At 38.6% G+C, this 25,742-nt stretch overlaps 1 protein-coding gene across 1 annotated transcript in view; it reads left to right on the top strand.

Annotated features, from left to right (window-relative positions):
• The window catches only part of LOC127575257 (hippocalcin-like protein 1), a 56,075-nt gene extending 32,114 nt beyond the window's left edge, over positions 1–23,961 (top strand). The window contains 5 exon segments of the mRNA XM_052024982.1: positions 15,697–15,778; positions 15,781–16,064; positions 16,066–16,095; positions 19,320–19,425; positions 22,911–23,961. Of these exon segments, the coding sequence (XP_051880942.1) occupies positions 15,718–15,778; positions 15,781–16,064; positions 16,066–16,095; positions 19,320–19,425; positions 22,911–23,014 (585 nt within the window). The 5' untranslated portion in view covers positions 15,697–15,717 and the 3' untranslated portion in view covers positions 23,015–23,961.
• Positions 23,962–25,742: the final 1,781 nt, after the last annotated feature.

Here is a 25,742-nt window from a genome sequence, read left to right as displayed (position 1 = left end):
TTGATTGTGACGGCGACCTCTTGGTGGCTGTGAAAATGACTGGTCAATACATGAACCATGGTAGGACACAGCCATACATTAGTTCGGTATTGGGGGGGGTGGGGGGGTAAAAAGGACTGCTTTCAGTCTCCCATTTATTAACTTGTGTGAATTAATGTAATATTCTAACTTGCTATATTACTGCATGCACTAGCTGAGAGTGTTACAGATGTCAACAATAAATGGTTAAATTGTATATTGCAGAACCAGTTGAGTCTCAGTTGTAATATTGGGTGTAACCTTACAGGAGGAAAATAATGAAATTGCTGCTCCTATAGATATATATATCTACGTGTGTGTATTTTAAGAAATGTTTACATGTCAATTATCTCCAATACAACTGAATAATTCCAAAGTGGTATGAATGTGATCCATCCATTTAAGACTTGAGCTCTAATTTATAAATTTGTGAGGAGGGAAAAAAAAATTGTGTTGCAGAATAAACTAGTATAATGCTATAAGTATTTGAATGGTATAGTAAGGGTTGTCTTCTCCAAAACTCAAGTGGATGAGTGGATTCTGGCAAGATTATTGGAGTAGGTGGAGTCCCAGCAGTCAAGTCACTTACAACACAGTAGTATTAATAATGCCAAAATTCTTATCTTGGTATCTGCTTTGTTGTCTTCCTAATCCACTTTTTAGGTAGAAACGTGCTCTAATTTTTCTTCTGCTGTGGTGAGGGAATGCAAGGAAGCTTTAAGGAACTTTCCCTGAACAGTTGTAACCAAGCTTGGCTTTGAAATCAGGGCAAAAATGTTCATGAGCACACAAATTAGCCTTTTTTTAAAAAAAAAACTCATTGTTGAATAATACATTATAGGGGAGAAAACTTGGCCCATAATTTAACCTTTTCTAAATGAATTTGAAGTATTGTGTGTTGTTCTCGGCAAATAAGTGTACTTATTTTAATAGTTCCAATTTGTCCTAGCTATAATGCCGTTATGCCAAATATGACATTTTTAGAAATTGAAACTGAACTTTAAATCATGCCAGTATTTTAAAAAAATGGAAGTCTTCTCTGAACCCCTCAAAACAAGTCTCATTGACTGCTTTACTGTTTTTTGAATCTATATTTCTCCTCTGCATCTTTTCATAAAGTACTGTATGTGCAATAAGGGAAGAAAAGGTTATCTGTATTGCAGCAAATATGTAATGCTATTTCATAGTAAGAAATTGCCATTTAATTTGTGGAAATGAGTGAGAATACAGGATGCTTTATGGAAGAAAAATGTGGTGATTCCTTATGTACCCTTCTGTGGACAATTACAAGTGCTAAGTCAGTGAACATTGAAGAATTCCTTGAATCTATTGTTTCATTTGGAAATATTCTACTGCAAGATTGTGTGGTTTGTTGCAAATGCACAGATTTTACAGTACTGTAGAACAATTTCATTAAATAACTTTTTAGTAAGGAAATTATCATAGGATTTCCATGATATAAATGTAATGGCTTACGTGCTACATTGACGAAAGAAACTACTAAATTTCATCCTGACTAAACTTTGAAACTCTTGTGGTTTAAATTATTACTTAAAATATTTGAAAACATGTAAATTTATTTTCTCAATAGAAGTGGTTAGACCTCAGGGTGCACAGTAAATTTCAGTGCAAGACCCCCCCAAAGATGTATTGACAATGATCAACATGTGCATTTAAACAAATATCAAAGAATTAATGTTGAAAGAGAAACAGAGTTGATGTTTCTTGTAGTGTTCATCTTTCTTACCTCCACCCCACTTTCTCTGCAACTTAAAATTCTTTGCTTTCCTTCAGCTTTCCCAAGAAGAAGGGTCTTCAACATGAAATAGTAACTGCTTCTCTTTTCCTAGTTGCTGTCTAACCTGCTGAGCATTTCCAGCCTTTTTTGTTTCAGATTTCAAGTATCTAAAGTTTTTGAATTTTCTTTACCAAAGAATTAATTTGTCCATTTTGAAGCAATCAATACCATTTATGTTAGGTGTGCTTCTATCTTCCATCCAACTATTTCACTGCCATTACATTGGGGTTTGTTACTGCTGTGTGCAATAGCTGCAAGTCATTTCTCATAGGAACCAACATGGAAGTCATTCCCAACAAGAATCAATACTTGAAAGCATTTGATAGAGCATCCAAGGATCATGTGAGAATCCATTGGAGGGAATGATGTTTGGGATCCTCGTCCTTGATTTGGTTCTAACTATTGTCAAATTTGCTATCTGGCTGCCTGTTTAATGCTAAATATGCCATAGCATTTTGAGTTTTTGAATTAGGGTAAATGAATAGAAAATGATGCCACGCATCCTCAATCCACCCCTGCTCCAGCCCACCTTTGGATGCCTTGAAGGAGAACTGTTTGAAAATGTTGCAAAAAATGTCAACCAACATGGAAGCGGCTTATTTTATTAAATTGTTCACTTTAAATTGTAATATAGTGAATATGTGACACTTTGTTGATCAAAATGAACTTTTTTTCCTTACTTAATGAAGACTGCTTTAAAGAGAAACTTTTATTTTGCCCAAAATTTGAAATAAGTTCATCAATTTTGTAGCTTATGGCCAAGTCCAAAGAAATGAATCTGTTCAGAAATCCTTTGTTTCAATATTTTGTTCTTGTGCTATTAGTTTATTGGCCCACAGTTTTTTATTGATGGGGACTTCATGATTCATACTTCATGTAGGATTTGATAAATCAGGGACTAAATGGTGGTAAGCTATTTTAATTAAGTCAGTTACTCCCCCTAATGAGTAATGACTGTTAACAATGTGGCAGTATTAGATTGCTCTTTAAATAGACATGTACAGTATGTTTACACAACTATGCACAGTGTTTGCTTTTTACATTTGCGCTCAGTTTTTACATCAGTAAAACTTTACATGGTTGAAATCAGAATTAGCCTAGTAATATTACATTTGTCCTGGAAGACTTCATAGCTGACATGGTATTTCAGAACATTAAATTGAGGATAAATTATAACTATTCAGACTATCAATTTTAGGACTAATTATTCTGTTTTAACTTGGTGCATTTGTTTATTATCCAAGTTTTTTTGACCTATTTTGGGTTTGATGTATTTGGGTATTAAGTCTGGGTTGATACGAGCAGTGCTTCTTGGCTGTATATAATAAAATTTCATCTGTGACAGATGATTATGGAACAGATTTAGTTTGGTGTTTTTTTTGGAGAAGAATTTTGTAGCAACAAGATTTAGAATTGAACTGAAATGTCACTTACCCAGACAATGCAAGTGAATTGCCCTCAAATTTCTGGAACTCTTCAGAATGATTGGTTTCTACTTATCGGACATTCACCATGAGTTGAAGGTTTCATTTTCAATAATTTTGTTTTAAAAAGCATATATTTAGTACTTCAGATTCATAGTTGCTTTGAAAATTGGCACATAAGTAAGCAGCTAAAGGATTAAAAGTCTGAACAACAAGGTATTTAAAGCCAATTGGTCTTAAATATAATATTTTGGTTTGACCTTCAAATAATATACCTGCCCCTAACAAAGATATATTGACTTGGGAAAACAACTTCAACATGATTAAAATCTATGGAGCTTAGTGCCAAATGTAAACTGAACCAAATGTTTTATAACAGCTGTGATAATGAGGATTTTTTTAAAGATTTGTGTCTGGACTTTCCAACTAGGCATAATGTGGTTGTAACATTACAAGCCCCCTTGTCTTCTGAAGATTATTTTTTGATATGCAACTCAAAACATTGGATAGGATTTCTGCGCTAAAACATTATTGGTTTACTTTGAATTTGTAGATTTGGATTTCAGTGACGTCTGGTGTAGTGAGGAGATCCTTTGACAAAACATTCAATTGAGTTTTAGAAAGCACCGCTTATTACTGTTTTCACTCACCCTCTCCGTGTGCTTTCAGGTAAAGGACCATTTTGCAACCAGTTAGAAATAGCGGAACAAGTAATGTTTCCCTCAAATCGTTTCCTTTTTCCCTTCATTCCATGAACTCTTGAAGTTTATTCACAGCTTTTTTAAAAAAGTCTTCGGTTTTCTTCTTGATTCAAAGTATGTTTTATTTTTCTCCTCTTTGTATAAGAGGCCGAATAGCTGGCTAGGACAAGTAGTTTCAGCTAAATCAAACTCTGTTCTTACATATGTCTGCACTGATTTAGTGATGGAATTGGGTCTGACTCTGTCACTATATGGTCATTATGCTCTTGGACTTCCCATATTGGCTGGAATTCCCTTGCATTATGCTGGGGAATCATTGCTCGGATCTTTTAGTTGGGTTTTTCCTGGAGCAGGAACCAAGATCCATTGATTTCAATAGATTTGCAGATACAGAGGGAAAGACAAGTTAATTATTTTAGTTTAGTTTAATGTTTTCAATGATATGTTTTTCATTTTTTTTATTTCAATGCTAAATGGTTCTTAAATGACCCTGAACATTAAAGACATTTTAAAACAATGACGACTTTGATAGAAAGCAGAACTTTACTCCTACTTTCGGTTTCATTAAAAGGCAGTCAGGGCATTTCAAGGACAGGATCTCTGTGCAGTTATTGTTTGGCCTTTGAGCGAGGTCCAGAGACATAGGCCAGGTAAGTGCATGTGTACAAGAACTGCCGGTGATGATTCTGTTTGGAGAACACAGTCCAATGCAATCTACTCCATAATGTTTTGTGTTTGCTGCAACAAGACAAACACAATGCTGAAGGAACTCAGCAGGTCAGGCTGCATCTATGGAGGGAAATAAACAGCCGAAGTTTTGGGTCGAGACCCTTCATCAGGACTGGTAAGGAAGAGGGCAGAAGCCAGAATAAGAAGGTTGGGGGAGCAGGAGGAGCAGAGGCTCGAAGGGTGATAGGTGAGTCCAGGGGAGGGGGTGCAAGAAGCTGAGAAGTGACAGGTAGAAGAGGCAAAGGGCTGAAGAAGGAATCCAGTTGAAGAGGGCAGTAGGCCATTGGAAAAGGGAAGGAGGTAGTGAATAGATGGGCAGGTCATGAGGGCTGGGGAGGGGAACGAGAACTGGTGAGGGGCCACAGGAATGAGGGAAGATGGGGGTGGGGGGGGTGGTGTGTGGAAGAGGCGAGGGGTTACCGGAAGGTAGAGAAATCAACATTGCTGCCAGGTTGGAGACTACCAAGGCAGAATGAGGTGTTGTTCCTCCAACCTGTGTCTGGCCTCAACGTGGCAGAAGAAGAGGCTGTGAATAGAGGTGTCAGCATGGGAATGGGATGTGAATTGAAGTGACTGGCCACCGGGCAATCCTTGCTTTTGTGGCAGACAGAGCGAAGGCACTTGACAAAGCGGTCACCCAATCTGTGTCGGGTCTTACTGATGTAGAGGGGGCCACACCAGATGCAATAAATGCCACCCTCGGATTCATGGGTGACACGCTGCCTCACCTGCAAGAACTGTCTATGGCCCTGAATGGTGGTGAGGGAGGAGGTGTAGGGACAGGTGTGGCACTTTGCACGGTTGCAGGGATAAGTGCCGGGAGGGTCATCAGTGGGGAGGGACAAGTGGACAAAGGAGTCATGGAGAGAACAATCCCTGTGGAAAGTGGAGGTGGGGAGGGAGGGGAAGATGTGCCTGGTGGTTGTGTTTGCTGTGTCAGTTCTTTTGAGTAGTATCCTCACGCCATAATCTGTTTTCTTTGTGCAGTTTTGTTTTTATCATTGTTTTCTCTCGTTTTTGATTTTAAGGATGGATGTTAATGCATTGGAAGTGGCTCAAAGGTTTCCTTGACCACGGCTTGGAAAAGACGGGTGCCCTTATGAGGAAAGGTTGGGACAGGCTAGACTAATATTTGCTGGAGTTTAGAAGAGAAAGGGGACCTGATTAGCAGTGCAAGTTCCTGAGGGACCTTGACAGTGGATATAGAGAGGATGTTTTCTCTTGTAGGAGAATCTAGTAATGGGCATTATTTTTATTTTTTATACATATATGTGTGTGTGTATAGCGTCAGCCATTTAAGGTGGTGATGAGGTGAATTTTTCCCTCTGATTTGAATCTTTGGAACTCCCTTCATTTTGAGTATCTTTGAGGTAGAGAGGGGTGAAGGGTTACTGTGAGTATATAGGAATGAGGAGTTGAGATTACAACAAGACCAATCATTATCTTATTAAATAGTAAGGCAGGCTTGAGGATCTGAGTGGCCTCTTGTTCCTAAGTTGTGTTCTCTCTCCCTTCCCGTTCCTCCCATGTCCTTATTCTTTCATTCTGTATGATGTCTCGATTTACTTGAATTACTGTTGTGTAGCAATTCCTGGTACTCCCAAATTTTAGAATCTAGTCACGCCTCCGATGTACTTCTTGTATCCAAATTTACCTTGTGTCCCTGTTTAGGTGTTGTCAGTATTATATAGTTGGAAATGTTGACACAAATGAATCTTTAATTGTCTCCTCCAACTACATATGAATGGTGGTGATAAATTCTCAAGGAAGTAAATTGTTCAAGGGAAGAGACAGATCATGTGATAGAGGAATCTTTAAGGCACCTTTCTTGCTTTGAGTGTTCCAAACTGCTTTAGTCAGTGTGAAGTACTTTTGAAATGGAGACACTGTTGCAATGAAGACTAAGGGCTTAACGGAAGAATCATATATCATACATTTTCAGGATTGGACCAGCAAACCCACAACAATGATCAACTTCCCATGAAATAGAAGAATAGCTTGGAGAGAATTCAAAGTTAGGATTTGAATGAAATACACATGCAAAGAAAAGAACATACGGTTTAATCTCTCTGCACTGAGGAGTAATGGAGTAAAAAGTTCTTCCTCGCAAAAGTTACTAGGTTAGTGGGGTTGGTAGTACCTTTAACATTCTTTGATTTTTCAACATTTGAAGATTTTCTGTTATATAACATCTGTTGGATTATGCATGCTACATACTTTAAAAAGTCATTACAAAATCTAAAACCTGAAACTTCTTGCTCACGTTTCCACTTGTGACATGCATCTCTCGTTTTCGCCATGTATCTTGAAGCTTAAGCGAAACAACAGTTCCAGAAAGCTGCCAGGTTACTGCCCTGTATTGTTATGGTTTTACTTGTGCTCCAGTAGTCGGCTATAATTAAACACTCATCCTACTGGACCTCTACGAGCTATGAAGAACTAAATTGCTGTTTTCACCTCGTGCTTTTGCTAATTTAAAGCATAATGTTGAGAATATTTATTAAAATTAACAGTTAATTATAATATTTGCTTTTCTTTCCCCGTTGACACCAACTGATCTCTCTGACTCCAAGTGTGGCTGCATGACCACTTATTTAATACAGGAAAGCTGTTAACCTGCTTTACCTCTTGTTTAACTGGAGCAATAGGTAGCATTTATACATCAAATATTATTTTCTCTATTTGGTTCAAGTCAATGGCAGTTGACCACACTAAAGTTTTATGGCTTAATTGGAAATGAGCAGAATGTTGATGTATTTGCATTTTTTCCATTCCCATAAAGGTATGGGTTTAAATCCATAACAGACTGCTTGGAAAGGTTTCTCACATCTGAGCATGAGGGGGTCATGAGTGAAATGAGCTAGAGCAAATTCAGAAACATTCCTTGGGTCTTTTTTAAAACTCGCAGCGAAGAATGGGTGTGTGCAGGAGAGAAGATTTCAGCAGTAATACTCTGGTCATCATTGATTTGGGGTGAGGGTGATTACATTGACAAGTTGGCCTCTTACTGCTAGTCATGTCGTATTTTAGTGTGCTTTTATGTTGCATAACTAAGTCAGGAGCACTCCTGTGTCTCGAGGTTGAAATGGAGAGTGAGGTGTAGACCCTTGGTGAGTGTAGAACAATAGAAATAAATAGTTACACAGAAGTCCAATAGGAAACTGGTGTCAGAAATTGATCAGTACTGGGGGAAAAAATATTTCTAGCTGTACCTCAGTCATAATTTTTGAAGTTGTTATTTTGTTGACTAATTAGAGAAGGGTTCTGTTTTCCTAGCTTTTCAATTGTATACACAGTGGTACATTTTCATGCTCTGAGTCACTTGGCTTAGTTTGTATCCACTGGTCAATCTTGGAAATGGGGTGACTCCTGAGGAAGTTGTTTCATTTGGGTGCTGCCTTTCATTTAAATGTAGTGGAAATGTAAGCTGAAAAATTCATCTTAATATTCCAAAAAGAAGAAAGGTATTGTCTTCTAGAGCTGGCCAATATTCCTTCAACTACCAGAGCTATTAAATATTGACCTTTTAACTATTCATTCAGTATTAATGAAGCACTACAGTACTTCCATAAAATGTTGCTTTATAAGCAAAATATCATTGCATCCATACAGAAGAGGCAAATGATAATTAAGATCATCCCCAGGTTACAAACGCCTGACTTACAGACGCTTCCTACGTACAAGCAAACCCCCATAATATTAAATTCAAAAGTCTGATGTTTGTATATACGCTTGTTCCTAAGAAGGGCAGAACTAGTTTCCTCTCCCTTGCTCTCCACTTCTAATAAATGTTCTATCACTTATGCGCTTTTGGTACTATTCAAACAATACTGTGGAGGTATGGTTACCATATCGAGTGATTTTTGTGTATTTTTGGACTTATGGATGTTTGTAAAAAAAAAACGGAAACCCGTTCATTACCTGGGTCAGGCTATAATGTATTGTTGCTCCTTTTGTATTTGAATGAGCTTTAATGGAATGATTAAAACATAGTTATGTCCATTATTACCATTCTGCCTTCAAGCGTTGGTCAAGTACTACATTTTCATGTATCTGGACATGTGGAAAATATATATTTTTGTATTTGAGATATTATCATTAAACTTGACTAATATAGCTGAAATTTGTTTTTAATCCCATGCAATTTTGTATTTTTAAATTAGTTTACCATGCTTTTCCTTCATTTGCATGAATGTATAGTAACTTCAAATTTTTTTGCACATTGAAACAATAAGAGTAATTTACAAAATTGCAATTATTGTAAGCTAAACCACAATTGACTTTGGGTCTTTTTTTGGCCATCCAGTGAAGAACAATTTTAGTGTTTTGGTTTGATGTAAGCAGGCAACACTTCCAATTTGGCTGCTGTTAGACAATTAATATTAACCTGTTGGTTTATTTGCCTTTGGATGATCACAAGAGAAGCAATTAATTTCTGGATAAAGTCCCTTGTGGATAACTAGCTTAATTTATCCCTTACATACTGTTTTCTGGCTGACCTGGATATAAAACAACATGAATGCTGTTGCATGGGCATGTAGTCTCAGTGCAATTTCTCTGAACTGTAGTGTTTGTTGGCAGCTTCCTGCTCCAAATTAAGAACTCCAAAAATGCATGTAAGCAAGCACAATTTTAATCAACTTTCCTGCTCTTTCTGGGATGTTCTTCCAAACCTCTCCATGTCCCTGTCTTTTACAAGACCCTCCATAAAACCTAACTTTAAGTACTCATTTAGGCATCATTCCTTGCATAATTGCTGGCATTACCTTCATCAGTTTCTCTCAGTGACATGTTAGGAAATGTGCTTCATTTATGGTACATGATAAAAATATTTTTCTTGTTTGACAATCCTCGGAAAATTGTTCCTTGTTTCATTTGGTTTTTAATATGCATTTGAGGGGAATGTAATGTAATGATTTGTCATCATTGGCAATGAAAATGGAAAAGTTACTTTTGGATGCATACTCTGTTGTTGCAGTAGATTTTAAAACCACTGGGATTTTGCTGAGATGTTTACTGTTTCTAGAGAACCCATTTTGTACAGTTAATTAAACACCTATGGTGTTTTGTACTTGTGTGTCACTGTATACCTCAATTGCTCATGAGTTCATGATCCACCTGGTCATATATCTGCGTAAGATCAAAAGCCCATGTCACAAAGCATCTTGGACAACTTCTGGCAATGCAGTAAATTTAAATCCTGCCAGTAGATGTGGAAAGTAGGATCTAACCTGGGGAAATGTTGACCTTTTTGAACTACAAAATTTACTGCGTTTATACTCCCATGGGGCTTTTAATCATATTTTGGGTTAATATACAATAAGGTTTAATTTCAAAAGAATCAAAGGAAAGTGCTCTCCCCCCAGTTTCTTAATTCTTTCCCTGGGGTATTGCTTTCCTTAAGATACGTATATTTGGACAGTCTTAAATACAAAGTCATGTTTTGAGTGTTACCAGCAGAAAGCAGTAGAATGATGGTGGGCTTAAGCTTTCCTTGAGCTTGAGTTTGTCTTGCTTCCCATTCATTTCTGTGGGTTCTGAGGTGGCTGATGAGGCTCATGTGAGATCCAGATTGTGGCTAAGATGAGGCAGATGATTCTTGATGGATTGGCTGGATAGGAGGTGGTGCATTCCTACCTTTTTTTTTATTGGATTTACTTGTGTTCCTGAGGACTTGAGGTCCCATTCTGGACATTTCTTTTTCGTTTTGAGTTGTCATATGCCTGAGCTGATGAGCAATGGTACTCCCCACCCCCTTGAGTTTTCTCTGTGGTAGCCTTGACAGAGTCCTGAGTATCTGTTTTGGGAGTTTGGCGTCAGGCATGCAAGTGACGCGGTCTGCCCATTTGAGCTGACTAAATGTAATTAAAGCTTTGCTGCTGAGCATATTGGCCTGAGAGAGAATGCTGACATTGGCTCACTGATCTGTCCAATTGTTTTGAAGGATTGTGGAAAGACAGCATGAGTGGTAGCATTTGGTACAAAAATTTAAATAAATGTTAAAAGTAAATGGTTTTAATGCTGGGTTATTTGATCAGCAAGCTAGTTCCCTAATATATACTGAACTGTCTGCTTATTTAAGTCCATAAGACCTAAATCCCCTACTTACCTATAGATTAACGTCAGTGCCTAAAATACATCACACCAGTGTCAAGGTAAATCTAAAATTAACGGTCAACACTTAAATTTATTTTAGTTTTAAGTGTTCTGATTTTAGTGTTTAAAGTTGACTCAAGCCATTTTAGCATTTTTAAATGTTGAAAAGAGAACTTCAATATTATTGTATATCATGTGTTGCTAAGTTACAGTACTTGTGTATTCTGATTTTCCATTTTTGGCTCTGTAACTGTCCTCAGTCCCCTCTGATTCAGGGATATCAACTTGGACAAAGAGCAAATGCCTTTCAAATCCAACAAGTTCCCAAATGTGACATCTCCACATGCCTGCTCCTTGTCCTTCATTAATGCAGACAGACAATAACTGCCATTTGCGGCTCTGCATAGTTCTCAGGCATTCACAACGTATTTTTGAAGTATTTGAAAATAATTTAATTTTTAAGGTTTGGCTCTTTATAGCTTTTCCTTGGGTTAACTATTACATTTGGACATTGTTTTACGGAGTTTTAACACCTTTGAACCTTGCATGTTTACAAAATTAAGGATTATTGTGCATCCCTTCTTGACTTTCCTTGGGTTATTTCTCCTAGCTTGGTGTTGTATATCCAGTCCTCAGTGCATTTAGTAGGATTGAGGGCCCATTTTGTTACCTGGTCTATTTTGTTTACATTTCAACACTGCCACCTGGGAACCATTAATTGATTCAGCTGTGAATTTGAAGCTTGAAGTAGAAACTGAGGAGACAGCAAGAGCTGACTTTTGCCAGCAATTCTGGGACCATGTTTTGCTCTCTAGTATAAAGAACCATTCCAGTTCTTAAGAAGAGATGATTAGCTGATGTAGGACCACACTAAATGTACATTTGCCAATGGAACAGCAAAAATTTATGTAAATTAATTTTCTGAACTGAATGAACAACTGCAAAAAGGAAGAGAAAGTTTGATAGACTGTAATCTAGTAAATGCACATTTTTATAAAATCATTCAGGGGATATTGAAAATGGCAGGGAGCCATAGCCTTGAATTCTCGTAGTACTTGTAGAGAAGGTTTTCCTTGGCATTGAGATGAAGGGAGTTCAAGGCTTTTTTGACTTGGAATGACTTGTTTCCAAGCCGGGATCATGTATGACTGAGATAGTGGTCCTGCACGCCTGCTATCTTTGCCACACTAGGTGGTAGAAGTCGCACGTCATGGTGACATTGATGGATAAGCCAAGGCAAGTTGCTGCAATGTGCTTTTGGAGGCCAATGTGGTATAGTTAAGATGCTAGCTGGAGTGCTGATCTAGTGGGCTGCTTTGTAGTGAATGGTGTTGAAATTCTCAGGTACTAGTGTTGCATTTATCCAAGCAGCTGAAGAGCATTCCAGCATGTCCCCGATGTGTAGGTGATGAAAAGGGATTGGAAAGCATTTGCCCCCTGGTTTGATAATGGTAGAGTGAGAGAGAGGTCCTAGAGCACGAGATTGGATAGAGCTGCAGTACAGTTCAAATGGCATGTAGTCCTTTGCCATGTGGCCAGTTTTGAGAACGGAGTCTGTTCTGTATCTCTACAATTTAACTTGTTGATCATGGAGGGTGTGCTCATTTTAAAGCTGGAACTCTGTCTCATGAACTGTGGAGAGGTCACTCCTAATGTCACGTACTGTAAGACTTGGATTGTTGAGGGAAAGAATAAGATGGCTTTTCCCAGGTGTTCTGCCACCACCTGGTGCAGGCACAGTCTACGGGCTGCCCTTTGGGCAGTGCCACTTTGGTCAGCGGTTCTGCTGAGCCATTGCTGGACACACCTTCAAAGAACAATTTTTTTCCTCCTAATTTTGCATTTTTATTTTTGGTTCTCTCCCAAAATATTTATGCTGTCTACTGAAAGGACGCAGGGTGACATTCAAAAGTGGTCGCTTTTGGAGGAGACACATTCAACATAGACATATGTACATCCTGTGTCCAATGTTAACATGTTTAATGATAGTTAGGAGGGACTGTAGCCTTGCTGATTCACCAGGCCCCTCCCAAAAGCCATAGACACAGCTGTACTTCCCTGTGACCAAAACTCAACCTTGTAGAGCATTAAACATGTCAGTGTTGGCAATCCATTTATTGCTACAGTTGATATCTTTCTGTTGTGAATCTTTGTATCACAACATACACTGATACAATAAGCTAATTAGAGTTTTGATTTATAAATGCCAATAGTGAGAGTCTATGCTTCATGTACTCTGTGGCATTTAAAAACTCTGCCTATAATTCGTTACTGCAAAGTAATGTAACCAATGTTCTCTTAGTTTACTAGGTTTAGCTAGTATTTTCATTATTGAACTTCAAATATTGGTTAAATCTTGTCCTTGGTTGTCCTGATCATTTGAAAGCTTCTTACCTCTCCAAGAAAAGTACCTGAAGCATGTACAGAAGTCTAGGCTTTCATGTGCTCCACTTGCAGATAAACAATCTGGCTACCATCCTCCCAACCTTTCCTCCAGCTGTCACCTGCGCTTAAAGAAACTCTCAACACATTATTAATCTTGGGGCCTTAAATTACTATGGCTTCTGATGAAATCTCAGAGTACTGAAGTCTCTGAAAAGGATCAACTCACTTGAGCCTGTCCTGCCAGTTATTGCGGTCATGGTTGAACCACCTTCACTTCAAAGTACTTGACACCATTAGGTGCAACAACTATTGAAGTTGTAATTAGAAGTAATGAGCTAGCATGTAATATTTGTGAGAATTCTAAACTTCCACCACCCTTTTCAAGAATGGTAACCTTCCAGAATAAACTGGCTTGAATTTCAAAGTTCTATTCCCTGGTCCAGGACTTCTCATTATTTATCCCATTCCTTTCGACATCCTAAAAAATTAAATTGTCCCCTCTGTACGCTAGGGAGTACATATTTGTGCAATTTTTCTATATTATCTAGCACTGTGTCAGTAGTGATATTCTGGTGAATTTGGCACTGCATTCCTACAAGAGCAAATATACTCTTTTCTAATGCACAGTTCAAGTATGGACCAACTGTGTCTTAAAGATTGTGCCATGAAGTGTGCAACTGTAAGAATGGATCTTACCAATTTTCAGTCTTAACTTGAGGGGATTCTAGGTTCTCCATAACATTAGAATACTGTTTCTCCACTTTGGTTACCTGCTGGGGTTCCCATAAATCAATGGGGATATTTTTCAAGAAAGCTTTGAGAATATTCTTGAGTAGTTTCCTCCATCTTCATGGTAATCTTGGAGCAAAATGCCAGTTTTCTAGAGTCTTGGGTGTCCACCTGAGAGTGATTAGAGCTCTGATGCTGACAGTGTTGCCTTGGGGCTGTTTGCTCTCATTGGTTCACTTATCCTTCCAGTGGATTTAGAAAATTTTTGTGGAGGCAGCATTGTTGGTAAGTTTCCAGTTCTTTGAAGTGCCTCAGAAGTAAACAGGAGGATGTGTATCATTGCTGCCCAGTAGGCCATGAGCTTTGTGCTGGGCTTTATTCCTCAGATGACTAAAGGTTCTGGTGGTATGATGAAAGTGATGGTAAGTTTCACAAATGCCTGCCTAAGAGGTGGCTTCTGAGATATGGGAAGCGGTCTGTATATTCCAGAATCTTGTAGTGCACCTTTATTATTAGGGAGCAGTGTGGTACAGCGGGGTAAATTGATAAAGGAGCTTTGCTTTGCAGATCCTAAATGTAAATCCAATAAACAAGTCAATGATGATTTGGAGCTTGGCCCTCTTGTCTTTGTTTATGTGCACACAAACATCTGCATGCTAATGTCTAGGGTTGGATTGACTTTGGTTCAGAGGTAGAGGCAATTAGATTGAAGTGCTTCATGGTTTCTTGTATATTGATGCAGTCTTGTGGGTAGCTTGTTAGAGGTGATGTGTAACATTGCAACAAGAAAAATTTGAATAAAGTGTTACGGTGATGACAGACAGCTTTGCTTGAAACCAGATTGCATTGAGATCGGGTGTGTTGTGCCATTGGTTAAAATCATTGGTGTGCAATCATGTACCAAATGCAAGATGAAAGTGATTTCTCCAGGCAGCCAAATTCAAGAAACGATACTCCACAATCCTTCTTGGAGTCAGAAACCAAGTATAGCTGATGCTGTGGCTCCCTATTATTTTCTTGGCGCTGTTGTGTGCTGCAGAGCAAATCCACTGCAGTTTGTAGAGTAACACGTGCCTTTTGGGAGGAGAATGACTATTACAAATACTTTGGCAGATAAAAGGAGTCTCTTTTATTCGGGATGGTATTGAGAATGTTGAGGTTGTTCATTGGTAGCCCACTGATGCCCTGCTTAACTAGAGAAAGGAGTGGACACTTCACTAGCTACCCTCCTGCCCATTCAGTTGGCCATCACTTGCCCCTTGTGGAAGAGTCTGTTGTTCCTCCTTGGCCTCATCAGCCATCTTGGAACCCACAGAACCGGAGTGCATACAAGTCATGTTCAATCCTAAGGTAACACCTCAGTAGTAGTTGTATCTTCTATTTCCCTCCCAATTTTGCTTGCATCATCATCACTTTTGTCATTTAATAACTCCTTTTAGTCTCTGTTCCTGCATTGCTTGTTACATCGGTTGCTTTTTCCAGTTCTGATGAAGGAATGTCAACCTGAAATGTTAGTTTGCTTTCTATCTATTGGTTGCTTATTGTTTAGTACTTGCAGTATTTTCTGGTCACTCATTTCATGTCACTCATTTTAATTTTCCTAGTGAATTTTGCTGAATGCATAAAGATGGGAAAATATAGCAAGACACCTTGACCTGAAGTGCAGGAATTACATAATTACCCTGTTTGCCTGAGAGAATTGTATAATACTGTGGCTACCTGATTAGAGTCTTGATTACTTAAGTTGTATTTGGGATATATACCCCATTTAACTTGAAATGCTTCACTCATGCTAATTATCTTTTCACTTTCATAGATTTAAGCTAAACCCAAGAGGATGGGAAAGCAGAACAGTAAACTTCGTCCAGAGGTGCTTCAAGACCTGCGAGAAAATACGGAATCACAGATCATGAGCTACAGGAGTGGTACAAAGGCTTCCTTAAAGATTGCCCCAGTGGCCATTTAACTGTAGAAGAGTTCAAGAAAATATATGCAAACTTTTTTCCGTATGGAGATGCTTCAAAGTTTGCAGAGCACGTGTTCCGTACCTTTGATACAAATGCTGACGGAACTATTGACTTTAGAGAATTTATAATTGCACTTAGTGTTACATCTCGGGGAAAGCTTGAACAGAAGTTGAAATGGGCGTTTAGTATGTATGACCTGGATGGGAATGGGTACATTAGGCAGAAGTGAAATGCTGGAGATTGTGCAGGTATGCTAATGCATAAAATTGTTTAATTTGATGTTGCAGTACCTATTTATTGAATTCTGATGCCAGATTGTGCTTTCTATTGTAAAACACAAGACTCTGGTTAGATGATCCACTCTGTTTCTTGCCAAAAGTTTTTACTATTGCTGAGAATGTATTTCTGGGGATGTATTTTTGATAAGTTGTGCCATGATAAAATATTTGAACCATGAAAATGAAAATTCTCATTCTTTCATTAGATGTAAAAGTCTGGTTGAGGTAGGTGTGTAGAAACTGCAGTGTTGAAAGAGCCTAGAATTTTGGAAGGGAAATGGGAAAAGCTTTGAGAGGCTCAGGCTTTTATGGTGATAAAGTTGTAGATTTGTTTTTGGTAGCTGAAGGCTATAAGTGTGCAGTGTTATCAAAGGGTCCTTGATAGCATGTCAGATATGTAGGTGAAAGTTTAGTTTAACTTCAAACAGGATGCAAACGCCCACTACCCTGAGGTTAGCTTTAATGACAAACAATAAGTTGAAATGTAGGACAAGCTGAGGACAGTGGCAAAGTTTTAATTTCAGTTTCATGTTATTGAGCTAGTATTTTGTTAAGTTGACATTTAACAAGAATATGAAGAGTAACGATGGCTTTGGACCTAGCAATAGCAGCAAGGTTAGGTCAGGTAACCACAATGTGCACTTGGGAATTCAAGTTATTGCCACTGTGTTGTTGTATCTCATTGATAGAAAGGACTTAGGATAGAGCCCTAGATACCAAGGAATGACCTTGGCCATATGATAGAAGGAACCATTAAAGGAAGTATGTCTGCATTACAATGAATGTGAGAGGACGATGAGAATAGTGCCACAGATGTAGATTGTAGAGACAATATATAGTGCAGACTGGGTGAGGAAAGACTGAGATGACACAAGTTTTGCACAGTACATTCTTGGTACTTGCAGGACAATAGCTTGATTGGCGGGCATTGAATAAGCAGTGAAGGGCCCCTCATTTGGAAAATTCCTCATTCCAAAATGATGGGAATGTTGGTTTACCCTTTATATAAAAGTAAGTCAGTCACTAGGAGTGAATATAATGATATTCCAGGGGCAAGAGAGTGGGAAGGAAGGTGGTGGACAATCATTTTCCAAGCCTCTTTGCTGTAGACAAAATCATGCAATGGCTACAATCAATAAGGTGGCCATTCAGCCATTGAGTCCATATTGGTCCGATGTAACAGCAATCCAGCTAGTCCCACACCCCTATCCTCCCCCAGGCACCCTACAAATATTTTCCTTTCAATTACTTTGAGTCGAACTCTATTACTATTCAGCATTGAATTCCATATCCTAATTACTTTATAATTGTTTTTCCTCTGGTGGCTACCAGAGAAGACTGCTAGTATACCTATTTTCCAAAAAAGGAATAGACTAATGATAAGCCTGTCAGATATTCTACCGAATCTATGGCTACCACTTAACACATTGCAATCTGCTTGAGGAAATATAGTTTGCATAAAAGGGATAGCGATCTTTCTTCTTTCACTAAATAATATTTTTATTCTGTAGTGTTTAGCCAGTTTTGAAAAGTGTACCAACAGCGCTTTGGTAACCTGAAGAAGTTAACAGCTCGGGCAGAAGCAATCACATGTCTTGAAGGATTGATTATTATTTTATTGCTGTCAATAATTTACTCAATGCTCAGCTGGCATGATGTTGGACCAAAAGTTAGCCTGAAGTAATTCTAAAAACTGAATTTTAGACTAAACTTAATGCTGAAATCAATTAAATCATTTGCCGTAAAAATATTAACATTTTCAAACAATTCCAAGATGGTAATTGAAGTTACTTCCTTGGGTCCACCCATGTTCTTTTTCTCCAAACCACACACAATTACTGCATCCTGTACAATGTTACCCTGGTAAAATAATCATTGTGGCAGTTTCTGCTTGCTTAATTGCACAGAGCGCAATATGCTAGAACTACCGATAAACAGGTAGTGATGAGTGGTGATAGGGATGGAGGGAGAGGAAGGCAAGTATTGAGCAACATTCTGTAAGTTGTGTTGACTAGAAATACTGAAGCTACATAGAGAATAGGTTGTGTGTATTACTTTCATCCAACTATTATTTGTATTTTTCTATAAAAATTAGGTGTGTGCTCTGGCTAGTGCATTTGGCTTCCACAGAATATGATTTGGTGAATGAAACAAAATAGATGGGTTGTCCTAGACCTGAATTTTCTGCCACTTCCTGCTATTTTGACCCCCCCCCCCCCCCCCCCCCAAGAAGAAAGCAAGCACCCCTAAAGTACCTCCCCTATTCCCATAGTAGAAATTGAAGAAAATGTCTGTGCAGGGTGTGACAATTGTGCAGGTGTGTTTTTTGGGTGGGGGTTTGTGGTTCTTGGTGTATAGACTCTTTATGTGAGCTGTCATGTCTTAGGGCTGATACTCTGTACGTGTAATGAAAAGTTGCAAAGTAAAATTAACCAAATATAAAGTTTGATAGAATCTGCATATCTTTCTGGAGTTCTAGTACATACTTGTGTGAATACGACCATTACTATTAAAACCTTTTTGTGAAAGATTATGACATAATTAGAAAATTCAATGCATTTCAAAAACTAATTATTTCTGCTGAGTCCTTTACCTTCACAACAAATTATACAGTAATCAAAAGGGTGATGCATTCTACAATAATCTCACCAACCTGTCCTTCTGGTTGCTCCCAAAATTTAGCTTTCATGGTATGTTCAGAAAAGCTGTCATAACCTTAACATACTGGAGGGAGCAATTGAATGTTGACATTTCATTTTGATGTGCCAATTTTTCCGATGCTTTTTTTTAAATTGAAATATCTTGATAAACATGTCTTTGTTATAATTGAGTACTATCAAGTTTCCAGAAAATTTGCTTTGGAAATAGAGAAAAAACTTGCAGCATACTTCTGTACTCCCAGCTTCATGTTTGCATATCCATACCACTGTCAAAAGGAGTCTGTATTTTGTGGTCATTCCTAAACAGCAATTGTATGTACTTGATAGACTGTGAATGAACTTCAAAGCCTTTTTAACAGTTATTTTTGACATTTAGGAAAAATCGAGCACTAATTTAACTACTTTGGTTTACATGGTACACGCATCAAATTTGAATGTAAAGAGATCATCTTTAAACACAACATTTTAATTAATATTAATGTATTGTCTCAGTAGAGTAAATGATGTTAACCAATACCATTTCCATGCACTCAGGCAATTTATAAAATGGTATCTTCTGTGATGAAGATGCCGGAAGATGAATCAACGCCAGAAAAACGAACAGACAAGATATTCAGACAGATGGACACAAACAACGATGGTATGTAACAAATGGAACATAGCAAAATTTACAAGCAATACGTTGCAAATTCCTAATGGAATAATCCCAGTAAAGGGATTAATTTTTATGTTGGTAATGAGAGAGGAGCAATCCCTATACACTGAAGCAGACCATTCCATCTCACTGCCTTTCACTAGATGGGTGAGACCCCAAAGTATCAGAATACCAGTTAGTTTGTAGAGATGAAGGGTGTCGACCTTTTCCTCCACAGGTGCTGCCTGACCCACTGACTTCCTCCAGCATCTTTGTTGCTCCAGACTCCAGTATCTGCAATCTCTTGTGTCTCTACTTAATTTATTACTTTGAGGAAGGGAGGATGGAACTCAGAAGTCAGAACCCTATAGCGTTAGTAACACTGAATGCATAGGGCCAGTAGCAGGTCCAACGTTGTTAAACTTGCCTCATTAGTCAAGTTACTGAATCCTGAGATCTGATGCTTTTTGAATCATCTGGACCACATACTTGTGAACTATCTACTGCAAATGAGTAAATTGCTAAAGCTGGTAATCATCAAAAGAATATGCTCTGGTGCACCGTCCCAACTTTCTTCCAGTTATCGACAGTGGACTACATCCACCTTGAATGAATCTCCTCTGTTCCCCAGCTAATTGGGATTACATTCATTTGGTTTTTCCCTTAGTTCACTCATGGCCTAGGATTTTTTTCCTACCCTGTGCACTTCTCTCATCTGCGAGCTTGACCACTTTATCATGTCTGAGGTCCATCCTGCAATGAAAATTTGGAAAGTTCAGCCATGGTTTGCTGTTTGAGGTGCCGTTTGCTTCCCCTATTCTCCCCTTCCCCATCAACTATCCTGGTAAAACGTGCATTGATTGTGATAGTGCTGCTAATCCCAATATTATGTGTGAACCCAAGCTTCACATCTCCTTGTGCTCATGATCCCACAAGAGTACCAGCACTTACCACTTGTCATTACTCCTGTCTCAGCCAGTCAAAAGCTGAAGCCTGCCTTCACTCTTCACCACCCCCCCGCCCCCACCCCCACCACCACTACTTTCTTCCACCTTCTTCCTGCTCTTTTTGTACATTTTGATAGTCCACAACCCCTCATGGGTACCCAATTTTGAGCTGCCAGACCTGATCTCATTCAGCACCATTGTGGTGCCACACAAGACAATGGAGGGTGTCCTTGGTCTGTGCCTCCATACAGACAGTACAGCCAGTTACCTAACCAATTAAATCATGGGCAGATGCATCAACAACAGGTAGATTGGAGAAGACTAGCTCAAGTAGGTTTTCAGCCACATTGGTTTACTCCCTACCTGCAGACTGGCACTATATCTTGTAGGAATTGGCCAGCTCTGCGGTTGGTGGTGATACTAGGCCAACTTGCTGATGGACATTGAACTCCCCCACCAGAGTATGTTCTGTGCCCTTGTTACTTGCAGTGCTGCTTCTAACTGTTCTTCAGCATGGAGAAGCACTGATCCACCAGCTGAGGGAGGATGATGAGTAGTAATCAGGAAGGTTTCTAAGTTTGATTTAGTGCAGTGAGACTTCGTGAGTCTGTGTTGAGGACTCCCAGGGCTTGTGCCTCTCATTGGAATACCGTTGTACCTCTGGGTCAGTCATGCTGTTGGACAGCACATACTCGGGGATTGTGATGGAGGAGTCTGGCACACAGTTGCACTTGCAGTTGTAGATTACTGACATCAGGAGGTTGCTTGACTAGACTGAGGGATAGCATTCCCAGTTTGGATACCAGTCTCCAGATGTTTATAAGGAGGACTTTGCAAGACTGTCTGGGCTAGGAATGTCTTTGCTGTGACTGAGTTTGATGCAAGGTGATCCATCCATTTTAATGTTGCATCTGTTTCAGTGTAGCAGTTGCAATATAAATGAGTGGCTTGCTCTATCATTTTGGTGATGGTTAAAAGTCTATCACATTCTTGCTGAGGGTCTGGAGTCGTGTATAGGCCAAATTGGGCACACATTTTCCCTGAATAACATTAAAGAACTACATTTTTATTTTACAACAGTTTAATGGTCATCATTACTAAGTAGTTTGAGTTCCACAACAGGATTTTGTCTCCAGATTGTTGCTCAAGGATTCTTGGTTACTAATCTGATTGCTCAACCACTGTGCCGCCACGATACCAAATGATCCATTACATTCCTCATTGTGATGCATTTATTAATTTGTCCCCATTTTGGAAGTTGTACCCATGCATTTCATACTGGCTAACCTATCAGTAATAAGCATGTTAGTTTCATTTTGACCTTGAAGATGAAATTGAATTGGTTCCAAATTCTTCTGGATTGATTATAAACTGGCTCCAAAGGTCAATTTAGAGGAGGAATAAAGAAAAAATGTTGTGTATTTAAAGTAACATACTATTTGTTGCAGCATTGCACTTGGGAAGTCAAGCAGAGGATTAAGATTGTTCAGACCCAACAGCTCAAACTTAATTCTGTGCTTATAAAGTTACATTGTTTTCTTCCACTGTAAATGTTTCACTGTAAGCATAGAGGAAGTCATCAACATTGTCTAGTAACTTTGTAATTATATCATCCTGTCTATGACTTTGCTATTTTCTTTATAAATTCCTGTGTCTATTTTAATAGAGGAAAATGTTGTCAGAAAGTGTAATCCAAGGTTTTTTGAATATTTGATCCCCTTTTCCATAGTATATCAGATGTTCAAGACCAGTGTATGCCTTGGATAAATGGGAAAGGTTAATTGGACTATCAACCTCTTTAATTGGGTCATTTTAAAGTCCAATGTCTATCTGAGGGAACCCAGGGCTTCAACTTAATGTCTCGTCTGTAGGATTGTATCCCTTACAGTATGGGACTCGCATGTAGAAACATTGGCCTAGCTGTTTGTCCAGAGTTTTTCCATGAATGTAATAACATTCAGTTGACTTGGCAGCACACAAATTTGACTTCTGTCAATCTGGGTAGTGGTATCAGTGATTCAGTTGACCATTTGGGTTTAAATGTCCTTCACGTTGTCCCTTAAGTATCTGGGGAAAATATTATTGGTGATGTCTCTCCTCTCTAGGGCTCCCACCCAGTTGATATTTATCTGCAACTTTAATAAATGGATAAAATTAGTTACATTTTTTCAAAAAGTAATAACAAAATGGGCTTTTGGAGGCTTAAGGTTTTGTTTATATTTTTTGCATTGTTTAATTCCACACTTAATGTAAACGCTTAGCGGTAAACCTTCCCTGTGCAGTTCAGTGCAGTCGGCTTTATTCAACAGCCCTGAGGAATTGTATTCCAATTAGCAAATATTTGAATCTGTAAGGCTCAGTGAGCTGACCTACAGTGAGGAACCTACTGTTGCTTTAGAATTTTCCACCTCAATCTCCTGCCATAAAGTGGTATTTAAAAAGTTTGTGCTCATCAGCTAAAATTAACAATTAATTGATAGAATATCCATGTTGGAAAAGCCTATATAGTTCTATAACATTTAAAAAAAAATTTTTTATTTCCAGGTAAACTCTCCCTTGAAGAATTTATTAAAGGTGCCAAGAGCGATCCTTCCATTGTTCGGCTATTACAGTGTGATCCCAGCAGTGCAAGCCAGTTTCTGATGTAAGAAAAAATGTCTGGACAGTAATGGAGGACCACTGGCTTGTCATTCAAGCTTAGCTTGCAGCAGATGCCTGTCAACTCATTCCTCATGGTTTGGTGGCCAGATTTTGCTGTACCATGCATTACAGTGGCTGGCTTTCTGCAGCAACACAAGTGCAGCATTCCCATGCAGTGGAACCTTTCCACAGATATTCAGAGTTAAACTTATGTTTACATGCAGTTGTCTTGAGTTTTTTGAATGCAGTTAATACGTCTGATGTGTCGCTTCAATCACTTATTGGTTAAGGAGGTTTGTAAATATTCAATGAGTGACTATGGAAATATTTGAGACTAGGTCATAGCCAGATGTTGAAATAACAATGAATGTAGCTGACAGCTAAAAAGCTTATCGTGAAGCGCCTGTGGCTCCTATGCTTCTATTCTATAAGAAAATTGCTTGCACTTAAAAATGTTGGGCATTTCAAAATTTGGAGTAAAATTCAATGTTGAAAAGCAAGTCTATATTTAATATAATGCTATTTAGCCCTGTATTTCATTTCAAAGCTGGTTGATGCATATATTCATATTGATATTTTTATCTGTTGATAGTGATTGAACACATCACAATTACCAGTGACTGTCATGAACATTTAATATTTGCCTATTATTGTAAAATATATTGATCAGAAATTTAAGTTAATTTTTTATTATGAATAGATGCAAATCTCTTTTTAGGGTTGTGTAGGAAGGTGAAACTTCCAATTTATGTTGGCAGAATAAAATGTTAAATGTACAGCAGTAGGGAATTATTGAAACGAAGGTCAAGTTTATCTGTTTGCTGATGTGTTGCAACATCCTTTTGCAATGTTTCCGTATCTTCAGCTGTCAGTTTTTCAAATCTTCTGTATTCTGGTGTTACTTGACATCTGCCCACTGCTGAAAAGTGTACCAAAATAAAGCCTACATCTTGTCTTTGGGTGATCTTTGTAATTATTTATAAATTTTGATTGTGATATTTGGGGGGTGGGGGTGTGTGGTGGAGAGAGAGGGAATCTCCATCTTTGACAAAATATCACTGGTTCAATGGATGCAAACAAAAGCTTAACTTGCAAAGCAAATTAACATAATCTGTAATGCTTAGTGGAGGTTTTGTTTGCTGGTGCATCCTGTTTATTTTGAAACCAACATCAGGTAAGCTTTGTCATTTACTACTTCACATTCTTTGCATTTGGGAACTGTCAAATATAAATTAGAAAAGAGATTTTTTCTGTTTGGACCATATGATGTGATTAAAATTTTCTTTTTCAGGATTAAATAGTTGACAAAGGTTACAATGATTCAACAAGTATGATTATTAATTCCACCAAATGATACTTTCAACTCATGCCTGTGGCATTTTGGATACTCCTAGGTAGGGCTGCTCTCTATATATCTGAAATCCCTAATCAGCAGTGAGTTTGTTTTGTACCTAATAAGAATTTCATGGCTGCAAAAGTGACTGATTTTTTTTTTAAGAGGATAATACTTCTCATGTTATGAACACAGCTTTCAAACATCATCCTTCTCTACTCTCTTGAACCCACAAAGTCTTTTATTAATTTGAAAGCAGCTGTCAAGATCAATATATCAGTCTACCTAGTATGCCTATGGCAGCTTTCAGCAAGGTTCCTCTGATTTCTGTTTGTGATGAGCATTCCCTTTTCTGAATTGGAATCTGTGGTATTTTAAATTGTACAGATAATTGTAGGTTGTCATCTGTTTTCTAATATGCATTGAAAGTTGTGCCCTTTCAATACTGTATGCTTCCCAGTCAGCTGCTCACAATTTTTCTGAGAGGACACCTATTATGTATTTGTGGATCGGAATCAACCCAACAGGCATTATTTGGATTGCACAAGATATTTAGAACACAAACATATAACAGTACAGCACAGTACGGACCCTTTGGCCCATGATGTTGTGCTGACCTATATAAACCTTATCCACATTCAATCTAACCCCCCTCTCTCCTTCCCCTCCCAGACCCCTATATTTTTCTTTCATCCATCTGCCTATCATATTGGCCCTTACCACTACCCCTGGCAGTGCATTCCAGGCACCCACCACTGTTTGTTTTTTTTTTAAAAAAAAGAAGCTACCTCTGACATTTCCCCTGAACTTTTCTCCATGCATCTTAAACTGGTGACCTGTAAGTATTGGCCATTACTGCCCTGGAGAAAAGGCGCTGGCTGTCCACTCTGTCTATGCCTCTCGTAATCTCATACACCTTTGTCAAGTCATCCTCTGTTGTTCCAAAGACAAAAGCCCTAACTTGCTCAACCTTTCTTGATAAGAAATGCTTTCCAATCCAGGCAGTGTAAATCTCCTCTGCACCCTCGCCAAAACTTCCACGTCCTTCCTATAATGTGACCAGAACTGAACACAATATTCCAAGTGTGGTCTAACCAGTCTTGTAGAGCTGCAGCATTACCTCTCGGCTCTTGAACTCATTTCCCCCGGCTAATGAAGGCCAGCACACCATACACCAACTTAGCCACCCTATCCACTTGTGTGGCAACTTTGAGGGATCTATGTACTTGGACCCCAAGATTTACTATACACAATGTGAGGATTACGCTGTTGTGCGTTGGTTTATTTGATCTTGGTCCTTGCAATGTGCAGCACGTTGCACTTTTACTCTTGTCTCACCTAGATATCACTACTTTCTATGCACATATTTGGGTTGCCACTGAGAGAAATCACGCCGGTTCCAC

Source organism: Pristis pectinata, chromosome 10 (genome assembly GCF_009764475.1).
Source record: "Pristis pectinata isolate sPriPec2 chromosome 10, sPriPec2.1.pri, whole genome shotgun sequence".
NCBI classification, from domain to species: Eukaryota; Metazoa; Chordata; class Chondrichthyes; order Rhinopristiformes; family Pristidae; genus Pristis; species Pristis pectinata.
This window is presented reverse-complemented; position numbering and strand designations above follow the sequence as displayed.